Source organism: Otolemur garnettii, unplaced genomic scaffold (assembly GCF_000181295.1).
Source record: "Otolemur garnettii isolate 467f Iridium unplaced genomic scaffold, OtoGar3 scaffold00013, whole genome shotgun sequence".
Lineage (NCBI taxonomy): Eukaryota > Metazoa > Chordata > Mammalia > Primates > Galagidae > Otolemur > Otolemur garnettii.
The window spans coordinates 2,379,300-2,390,377 of record NW_003852408.1 but is presented as its reverse complement, the minus strand read 5'-3'; the positions used below and the strand labels follow the sequence as shown (position 1 = coordinate 2,390,377).

Sequence of the window (11,078 nt, the reverse complement as noted above, 5' to 3'; positions counted from 1 at the left end):
AGACTCGCTTGAGCCCAGGAGTTGGAGGTTGCTGTGAGCGTGATGCCATGGCACTCTACCCAGGGGGATAGCTTGAGGCTCCATCTCAAAAAAAAAAGAAGAATTGCTAAATGTTTTAATTGGTCATATAAATGATGTCACCAGTTATACCAGAGATAAAAAATTATTTAAGAACCATTCAATGTGATCACACTAAACAATGAATGTTAATTCCCTACTATTTTTAAATTTTAAAAATTAGGTTTTTCACTAAAGAACAGGGGAAAATAAACTGGATTAAATTCTGCGTAATGGTTTTTTTAAGTGAAAGAGAAGAGTTGTCAACCAAGGCAAATAAAAGAAAAAAACATGTAGGCCTAAGAGAAAGACAGAATGAAGCTGACATCAAATCTAAAAGAATCCAAGGCAGGGTGGAGGAAAGACATCAAGGCCTGGGTGGAGAAGGTGTGAGGGAGTGGCTGTTGAGAGTCACAGAGAGAAAAGAAAGGGAAGAGAGGAACAGATTCAGAGACCTGTGTGACAACATCAGCTCTAACAAATACCTAATAGGAGTTAGAGAAGGAGAGGAAGGTGAGGAAATTGGGCAAAAAAAAAAAGGTTCTATAATGAAGGAATTTGGTGAAAAACATAAATCTAGCAATAAACCTAGAAGGTCCTCCAGATGTTTGGAAATTAAACAACACACTTATATTAGGTTTTTTATTTATCTGTTTTTAGACAGACTCACTCTGTCACCCTGGGTAGAGTGCCATGGTGTCATAACTCACAGCAACCTCACACTCTTGGGCTCAAACAGTCCTCTTGCCTCAGCTTCCTGAGTAGCTGGGAGTGTGTGCTCACCACAATGCCCAGCTAATTTTTCTATGTTTAGTAGAGACAAAATATCCTCTTGCTCAGGCTGGTCTCAAACTCCTGAGCTCAAGTGATCCTTCAACCTCAGCTTCCCAGACTACTAGGATTATAGGCATGAACCACCTCACCAGGTGCTTATATTAGTTATTAGTTATGTGTTGCTATATAACAAATTACCTCAAAGCTTAGTGGCTAGTGTCTTAAAAAATTAAACTTATGCGTTACCTACTGACTTTTTGGTCAATGATGGGCTGTATAGATAACAGCAGCCCCGTGGAATCTTAATACCATATCTTTACCTTCTCTGTGTTTAGCTATGTTTAGCTACACACAGAGGTTTGTGTGAGTGTATTCTGTGATGTTCCATGATGATGAAAATTGCCTAACAACACATTTCCTAGAATGTATCACCATGGTTAAGCATCGTTTGACTGTATTTCACAGTTCCTGTGGGATAGAAGTTCAGGAGCAGATTTCTGGGTGGTCCTAACTAAGGATCCTTCAGCTTATGATTAAGACTTAACTAGGACAGCCAAAGCTTTGTGAGGGCTGGAGAATCTGCTTTCGAGCTCATGCATGTGGCCTGTAACTTTCAGCGGGAGGCCTCTGTTCCTTTCTGGCTATTGGATGGGGACCTTTTTTTTTTCCTCCCTGGGCCTCTCCCTCAAGGATTTCTCTCAACAGGGCAGCTTAGTGATCAGAAAGAGAAAATGAGCCAGACAGAGTCCACAGTGTCCTTTGGAACCCACTCTGAGAAGTGACATGCCATCTCTTTTATTCTGTTGGTTACACAGACCAACCCTGGTACAGTGAGCGAGGCGGGGAGGTTCCTCACAAAAGTGTGAGTACCAGGAGGTGGGGTCACTGGGGCTACCCAGGGGCAGCTGCCACACCTCTGAAGTGTCCTGTGAATCAAGGAAGAAATCACTTGGGAAGCCAGGAGCTATTAATCACTTGACAAATATAAATATTTTCTCAATTTTATTTGTCTTAAGAAAATATCATATTTGCCAAATGATTGATTAATTATAGCAGGTGTAATTATAGTCAAACCTATTAACATTTTCCTTTATGTTTCTGACATAGGTTTCTAGAGAGCCTGTGAGTTTTTGACTTTAAAAGAATACTTGGTTTACTTACATAATGTTATAAGTAAAACAAGTTTCCCTCTGGCATTTTAACAGGGATTAAAGACATAAGCTATGGAGGAAGCCCCTTTGGGGCTTAATCAAAGGAACCTTTTGAATATAGCACCTAGGCAGTTGCCTATTAAACTATTTATAAGAGTGGTCCCTAAGGGATTGTTATATCTACAATATGGTTCCTCCAAAATCCTAAGATTTTCATATCTCATTTTTATCCTTGAGAAAATGTCTGGATTGATAAAGCTGTTACATTCTTTTGCTTATGAGTCTCACATGTGTGCGTTTGCTTGGCAGAATCTAAGTCCCCTGCACCCTAGCTGCTAGGAAGGCTGGAAATGTTAAATAATAAAGGAAATAAGACAATGAGGAAAACATTACCCACAAACTCACCACCTTAAATCTGCTCATGCACATGCCAGGGAAATGAATGCAGAGCTGATGTCCTCAGACCCTGCTGGTGTTCGTGTTCTGTGTCAGCATAGAACTTTCTGGAAAGCAGTTTGGCAGTATAAATGTGAAACTGCTATGATACCCAGTTTTCTTTTGGTTGTTGATACAGAACTTTATTTTCTTTGACACAGGGTTTATTCTGTTATCCAAGTGGAATGTGGTGGTATATCATAGTTCACTGTAGCTTCAAATTCCTGAGCTCAAGCAGTGCTCCCACCTCAGCCTCCTGAATAGCTGGGACTATAGGCATGTGCTATCCCACCCAAGAAATTTTTAAAATTTTTTTTAAAGATGGCATCTTGCTGTGTTGCCCAGGCTGGTCTTGAACTCTTGGCCTCAAATGAACCTCCTACCTTATCCTCCCGAAGAACTGTGATTACAAGGTTGAGTACTGCACCTGCCCCCATTTTAATATTTTTAAAAGAATGAAAAACTGGAAATAATGTAAATGTCTAGTATAGGGGAGTGCTAATGAAATTACGGTTTTTTGCTCAAAATATTAATAGCTTGGAAGATGATAATTAGGAAAAGCAGTATAAGGCAGCATGGAAAATTTTATTGTATGAGTCTAAAAGCCGAGTATTATGTCATTATAAGAATTCTAATTTTGGAATTATGTAAAACATGTATGTGCTTTTAGAAAATGACAGTCCACACATAAAAATTATATTAGTATCAAATATGATAGTGGCCTTACTATAGTGCCATAAAACAGGAGGAAAGGATAAATGAGTCCCCTGAGGGCCCATTTGAACTTTAAGAGACTGCCATAGTCTGGAGCTAGAGAAAAGATCCAAAAAATAGGGCTGCCTAATACCACCCCCAAGGCCTCCTGCAATCAGGGCTGGAGTAATTGTCTGCAGTGAGGCTCTGCCCTGGTATCTCCGCCCCAGCAAGCATCTGCCCAGGGCAGACCAGATGCTCTGCTGGTTATAAAGTTTCTCAGAACCCTGGGAGAGCCAGGGAGCTGGTCCCTTTAAGCAAGGATGAAATAATTTTTAATTAAAAAAAAAAGAACCGGGGAATGTGACTTATCAGCCATCTAGCTGGAGGAATGCCCAAGCATTCGATGGGGCTGCTATAGTGATACCACTGCAGTTGCACCATTGACTGAGGTCACAGCTCATCTTGCTGCCTCCACTGTCTCCAGAGGGCTGGGTGCCACTAATGCCGCATCTGCCAAACTAACTTGTATTCCCATATATGTATTCCCTCATATTGCCCGCTTCCGAATCAAAATCTCACCTGGTGCATTGGGTTGGCATTATCTGTGTGCCTGCATCCTAGCTGCAGGCTTGTAATGTGAGTATTCTGGCTACCACCATGGGAGGTTAGTACAGTGTAGAGAAAGACACAGGTATCATAGTTGTCCATTACGGGTGGTCAGCCTGGTCCACGTATTCCATGACATCCATCAGGTATGGGCCTTTCTTAACTAGAGTGGTAATTTTACTGAGAAGATTATAAATCAGAACAGTATTTTTAAAAAGCAATTGGGGAATATGTATAATAATCCTCAAAAATATCCATATTCTTGGCCCAGTAGTTCTTCTGGAGCTGTACATGAAACATGAACAAAGGTCTATGTATCAAAATTTCATTATATCATTATTGATCGTAGTAGAAAATACAGGAAATTGGGTGGCACCTGTGGCTAAGTGGGTAGGGCGCTGGCCCCATATACTGAAGGTGGCAGGTTCAAACTCGGCCCCGGCCAAACTGCAACAGAAAAATAGCCCAGCCTGGTGGGCACCTGTAGTCCCAGCTACTTGGAAGCTGAGGCAAGAGAATCACCTAAGCCCAGGAGTTGGAGGTTATAGTGAGCTGTGTGAAACCATGGCACTCTACTGAGGGCGATAAAGTGAAACTCTGTCTCTACAAAAAAAGAAAAGAAAAAGAAAATACAGGAAATTACCTGAATGCCCGACATTAGGGGAGTGATGAATTCCAAACATAAGCAGGAGGGTGGAGTGGTTGTTGGACTAGTGACGTAAGTCTCAATGTAGCCATTTTTCTTCTGTCAAATAGGGATTATTGTAGTGCTGAAGTCATAGGATTGTAAGAACATATATAGTACAGTAGAACCTCCATAGCTGACTGCCTCCTTAAGTTGACCTAATTTTCACAGACTGGGTGTGCACCACATGTACAGTAGTTGACACCTACTTATGTTGACACCTCTATATATTGACCTGTTTGTTACAGTCCCTTGGATAGTCAACTTATAGAGGTTCTACTGTTATGTAGAACAATGCCTGACACATAGTAAAGCATTGGGAGATATTAGCTGCTATTATTATTATAACTATGAAAATGCTTATAAAGGTTTTTATTGACACATGAAAATAATCATGAAGTTAAAAAATAAGAAAAAACATTATCAATATGATCTCAGTTATCTAAAGTGATGCACATAATTAGAAGGAAATACTTCAAAATGTTCATAATTATCTCTGGCTAGGGGCTTATGGGTAAATTTTACTCATTATGTAGTTTACAAGGTTTCTACAGAGAACTTGTATGTGCCTAACTTTTATAATTAGAGGAAAATGTTTACATTCCCATGAAACAGCTACTTGAATTTCTAAGGGGAAAATTTCTCAAAATGACCATTGGTGAGAGAGGATTAGACTGGGCTGGAATAAGATCCATGTGGTTGATGAGTGCGATGATTGCTGGCCTGTTTAGCAGTCCATGCATGCTGCTGGGCTCAGTGAGGGGGCTCTACCTCATTAAATCCTCTCGAAGCTCCCCTGAAGGAGTGACTGACTGTGCCCATTTTGCTGGTGAGGAAGTTGAGGCTTATGGGTGAAATTGTCTGCCCAGCCCATGTGGCCAGTGGGGGACCAGCCCATGAAGAGTGTGGCTCCAGGGCTCTCCACACCTACCTGTGCTGCGGCATCATGCGCAACTTGGGGCTTTAGCCTAATGAGACATCCAGATATGACATTGTTTTCTCTCCTTAAACACTGTAAATACAAATGTAGTCTTCTGTATGATTATCTTTTTGGTGGTCTTTAAGCATAACAGAAGCACAAATTCCTTATTTGCTGACTTTTTGCACACTGCTTGTTTTCCCATTTTCATAATTCCGGCTGATATACAAGGACCTTTTATTGTCTTTTCCATCTACCTGGATGTTGTTATTTGACCTTGTTTTTCTGATATGACAGATTATTATTTTCAGGATAAAATATGGTTATTTTGATGACTTACTGTTTCTATAATTTAGAATAAACATTAACTAATACATGTAATTTTAAAAGGATATGTGGTATTTCTCACTGGAGAATTTTCTGTTAAAAAAGTTTCTTCAAGTAATCCTCCTCATTACAAAGAAGAAGGAGTTTATGATGTTTTTCCCCCCAAGTAATAACTGAACTAGAGGCCTAGTGGGAAGGTCACGCGATCTTAGGAGTTTGAACTTCCAGTGAGCTGTGATGATACCACCGCACTGCAGCTAAGGCAACAGAACAAGACTCTGTCTCAAAAAAAAAGAAAAGAAAATGGCAAGCTAGAGAGATTTGAAAGAGAGCAAATTGAGAAAGAATGAAAAGATCTTTAAATATATGAACAGATGCGTAATCACTTGCAAAAGTAACATCTGGGAAGAAAAGATCAAAGAGAGCCTGAGTGAGCCCTTTTCACCAGTGGAATGGTGAAAATGTCTAAGACATTGACGTTCCTAAACTGTGACTGTGATCTCTGGACCTGGGGGTTTACCATACCTCTTTGTGTAGGAATGTTCTTCCCCTGGTCCTCACCTCAATGAGATAGAGACTGGGGGAGATCCATTTATGGAAGAGACATAAACTCCACCTTTCCTGGCAGGGCAAGGCCAAGGCAGTCTTTATTGAGAGCTATCTCTTAGGTAAGACAAGCTCAGGCCAAGTGTCAGACTGGTCCCACAGGATCCTGGGCCCTGCAGACTATGTCCTCTTTGAAAAGCCCTCCCTTGCTCAAAGACACCTTTGCAGAGTTCTTCCTGTCAGACCACCACCTCCTCTGTGGGCTTGCCCGTTTTTGCTTCCCACTTCCGTGTCACAGTTCTCTGGGGTTCTGTCTTCTCTTACTCTGCTGTTACTGGGAAACCTTGTTTCTTTTTCCCTGGGCTTTGTCTACCAGGTCTCCTGAGCCCTACCAGACACATTAAGTGCAATCTCATTTTTTTTTTTTTTTTAGCATCTACTATGTGCCAACTATTGAACTAGATGCTGTTTTTTGTTTGTTTGATTGAGACACAGTCTCACTGTGTCGCCCTCCGTAGAGTTCTGTGGCTTCACACCTCAGAGCAACTTCAGACTCTTAGACTTAAGCGATTCTCTTTCTCAGCCTCCCAAGTAGCTGAGAAAACACCTGGTAGCCACAACACCAAGCTATTTTTTTTTCTTGAGATAGTCTCACTATGACACCAATACCAAGTAGCCACAACACCTGGCTCACTATGACACCCTTGGTAGAGTGCAATGGTTGATACAGCTCACAGAAATCTCAAACTCTTGGGCTCAAGTGATTCTCTTGCCTCAGCCTCCCAAGTATCTGGGACTATAGGAGCCCACAAGGCCTGGCTATTTTTTTGTTGTAGTCGTCATTGTTGGTTAGCTGGCCAGGGCCAGGTTCACACCCGCCAACTTCGGTGTATGTGGCTGGCACTGTAACCAATGTGCTATAGGTGCTAAAGCTAGCTATTTTTTTGTTGTTGTTGTTGCAGTTGTCATTGTTCAGCTGGCCAGGGCTGGGTTCAAACCTGCCAACCTCAGTGCATGTGGCTGGCACCATAACCACTGTGCTATGGGTGCCAAGCCTAGGTGCTATTTTTTTAGGTAGAATTTACGAACAGTGAAATCTGCTGGCCTTCCATGTACAGTTCAAAGCTTTTTGACAAGTGCATACATTTTCATAACCAACTCCCAATTACATGTGTACTTTGTCTTTTAAAATTGTCATCTTGGCTGGGGATGGTAGCTCACTCCTGTAATCCTAGCACTCTGGAAGCCTGAGGCAAAAGATCCTGTGAGGTCAAGGGTTTGAGACAAGCCTGAGCAAGAGTGAGACCCCATCTCTATTAGAAATAGAAAAATTAGGCAGGATTTGTGGTGGGCATCTGTTGTCCCAACTACTCAGAAAGCTGAGGCGGGAGGATCACTTGAATATAGGAGTTTAAGGTTGCTGTGAGCTTGGCTGACACCATGGCAGTCTAGCCTGGACAACAGAGTGAGACTCTATCTCAAAAATAAATAAAACTCTCATGTCAACTCAAGTTGTCATCCTCTTTTATAGTTGATGAAGCAGCCTGAGAGAAGTTAAGTAATTTAAGTAATTCATGGAGCTAGGATTACAGTCCTAGTTACAATTTTGATTTAATTTTTCTAGGCTATGCTCTGCTTGGATGATGAGAACTCACCATGTTCACAAGTGCACTTGGCATTTCTTTGATTCAGTGAGAGCTATTAATTCCAAACCGTTCTACCTAAATAAGGTACTTACTGGCTCGTGAAGTCCACGATAAGTTTCAGGCACAGTTTGCTCAGGATTCACATGGATTCACTTCTCTGCCAGCACCTTCGGACTCTGCTTCCTCTGTTTTGAGTTCATAATTAGACACATGTTTCCCTTCATGGTGGCAAGAGGCTTCATTACCACTAGCTGTACATACTCATTCAAATCCTGCAAGGAAAAGGGAGGGAGGAGAATTAGACACTACTTTTAAGTCAATATCTTACCTCTGCATTTCCCTGGAATGCTGATGGCCTGTCTTGAAACTTCTGGTGTCAATGTGTTACAATAAAGAAAATAATGCATAGTATGATGACTTTATAATTTTTTGATAGAAAAAGAATGATATCGGGCGACGCCTCTGGCTCAGTGAGTAGCCATATACCGAGGCACTGGCCCCATATACCAAGGATGGCAGGTTCAAACCGGCCCCAGCCAAATTGCAACAAAAAATAGCCAGGCACTGTGGTGGGCACCTGTAGTCCCAGCTACTCAGGAGGCTGAGGCAAGAGAATCACCTAAGCCCAAGAGCTGGAGATTGCTGTGAGCTGTGACACCATAGCACTCTACCAAGGCTACCAAGGGTGACAGAATAAGACTCTGTCTCTAAAAAAGAAAGAAAAAGAATGATATCTGTTTAAAGAGAACTTCTAGGCTCTGTGCCCATAGCTTAGTGGTTAGGGAGCTGCCACATATACCAAGGCTGGTAAGTTGAAACCCGGCCTGGGCCTGCTAAACAACGACAACTGCAACAAAAAATTATCTGGGTGTTGTGGCAGGGGCCTGTCCCAGCTACTTAGGAGGCTGAGGCAAGAGAATCACTTAAGCCCAAGAATTGGAGGTTGCTGTGAGCTGTGACACCATGGCACTATACTGAGGGAGACATAGTGAGACTTTGTCTCAAAAAAAAAAGAGAGAGAGAGAGAAATTCTATTTGTTCATTTTCTTTAAATTTACATTTTCACTTTTCAAAGATTTATTTGGCCCTAAAATTCAGAAGGTAGTGTGTAAACTTAGGGAAAACACAGGAAAGAAACCAGCTCCCAAAATGCCATGTTCCCAAAAATGAAGGCAATGTTACACAGTATAATTTTACAATAGTTTTTTTGTTAAATGTCTTAATTAAGTTGATAGTCAACTAAGAAGAAAGTAATTTCACTATGAATTATAAAAAGGACAAAAAGAATGTTTAGGCTCAGCACCTGTAGCACAGTTGTTACGGTGCCAGCCACATACACCAAGGCTGGTAGGTTCAAACCCAGCCCTCGCCAGCTAAACAATGACAACTGCAACAAAAAATAGCTGGGCATTGTAGCGGGCATCTATAGTCCTAGCTACTTGGGAGACTGAGGCAAGAGAATCACTTAAGCCCAAGAATTTGAGGTTACTGTGAGCTGTGACACCACCTCAATCTTCTGAGGGTGACGTAGTGAGACTCTGTCTCAAAAAAAAGACTGTTTAGTACTAAGTAGAGGATTTTTATTGTACATATCCTCTTATTCCCCCTAAAAAGATATTTTTTGATTAGTTGAAACTACCTCATTGAAAGTATTAATAGTTTCCCCCAAAACACTGGAATGTTAACTATTATTCTCTGCAATCTTCTAGGGGATGGAAGACATCCTACGCTGCTTCATCAAAGAAGGCAACGCTGAAATGATCCGCCAGATAGAATTTATCATCAAGCAGCTTAATTCTGGTCAGTTTAATGCAACAATCTCGGATCTTTCTTGTGAATCATTCATGTGTACCAGAAAGATACATGGGCTGTCTTACAGGGCCTTGTCATGCTTCGGCAGGCATTCGTTCGAGAAGCATTTAGGGAGGTGAAGAAACCTAAGTGAGCCCACTAACAAGAGTTCATTCAGGCATTCAAGGCCAGATTATCCAAAGATTAATAGTATCTTATCATACTTAACCGATATAGCCAACAAAAAGAATTTAAAGGCAATTACAGAAGCCCTTCCCTAGCCTTGTAAGTTCTCTTTATGGGGCCCCTCCCTTTCCTCTCCTAAATCCTGCCCTACCATTAAAGGTGGCTTCCTTAATCCTGCCCCACCATTAAGGGTGGCTTTCATTCCTATCAGGTAATGAAAACAGGTGCCGGTCTTTCCAGCACCACTGTGGAAAATGTCATCCTCCCACATTTATTCATTCATTCCAAAAAATGTATGTGGTCAAGATCTTCTTTCTGTCCAGCCTCCACCATTACCTTAACAACCCACATCCCATAATAGGGAGAAGAGGATGTCCAGGGAAGCCTCAGTTGGGGCAGGAGTGGTCAGGAAGCTCTTGGCTGTTTCCTGACACCATTCACATACCAGAGGCACCTGGCAATGCCAGCATCAGGGCCCAGTGTGTCACTTGGGTCTCTCTGTGTGCCCTTCCCCAACACCCAGGAGTCCATATCACTGCAAGTCTAAGTGCACAAAGCCTGTTCAGCTCACAAACCAAAAAAGGTAAAGAATGAGTCTCCTGGCTAAGCTCCCGTAGCACAGTGGTTATGGCACCAGCCACATATACCAAGGCTGGTGGGGTTGAACCCGGCCTGGGCCAACTGCAACAAAAAAATAGCTGGGCATTATGGCCGGTGCCTGTAGCCCCAGCTACTGGGAGACTGAGGCAATAGAATCACTTAAGCCCAAGAGTTTAAGGTTGCTGTGAGCTATGATGCCACAGCACTCTACCGAGGGTGACATAGTGAAATTCTGTCTCCAAAAAAAAGAAAGAAGAGTGAGTCTCCTGACTTCAACTCATAAGTTAGCTACTTGACCAAGACCAAGCAAAAAGGAAATGCCATAAGACCCCAGGTGGCCCGTCCTCCAACTCACAACTCCCAGCCTAGCTACACAGGGCAGTCACCTGAGGAGATTTTAAATCCTCAAGGCAGGCCAGGCAAGACTCGAGAGGCTGAGGCAAGAGATTCACTTAGCCCAAGAGTTGGAGGTTGCTATGAGCTATGATACCACAGTACTCTACCCAGAGTGGCAAAGTGAAACTATTCATTTCAAAAAAAAGAAAATCCTTGCCTGCTCATGCCTGTGATGCTAGCACTCTGGAAGGCCAAGGTGAGTGGATAGCTTGAGCTCATGAGTTCAAGACCAGCCTGAGCAAGAGTGAGACAGGGGCTCTAAA

General features: G+C 42.2%; 1 protein-coding gene across 1 annotated transcript in view; it reads left to right on the top strand.

Moving 5' to 3' along the window:
* The window catches only part of ARMC9 (armadillo repeat containing 9), a 190,653-nt gene that overhangs the window by 72,435 nt on the left and 107,140 nt on the right, over window positions 1-11,078 (top strand). The window contains exon 15 of the mRNA XM_023510364.1: window positions 9,552-9,642. Coding sequence (XP_023366132.1) covers window positions 9,552-9,642 — 91 coding nt within the window. The remainder of the gene's footprint in view (window positions 1-9,551; window positions 9,643-11,078) is intronic.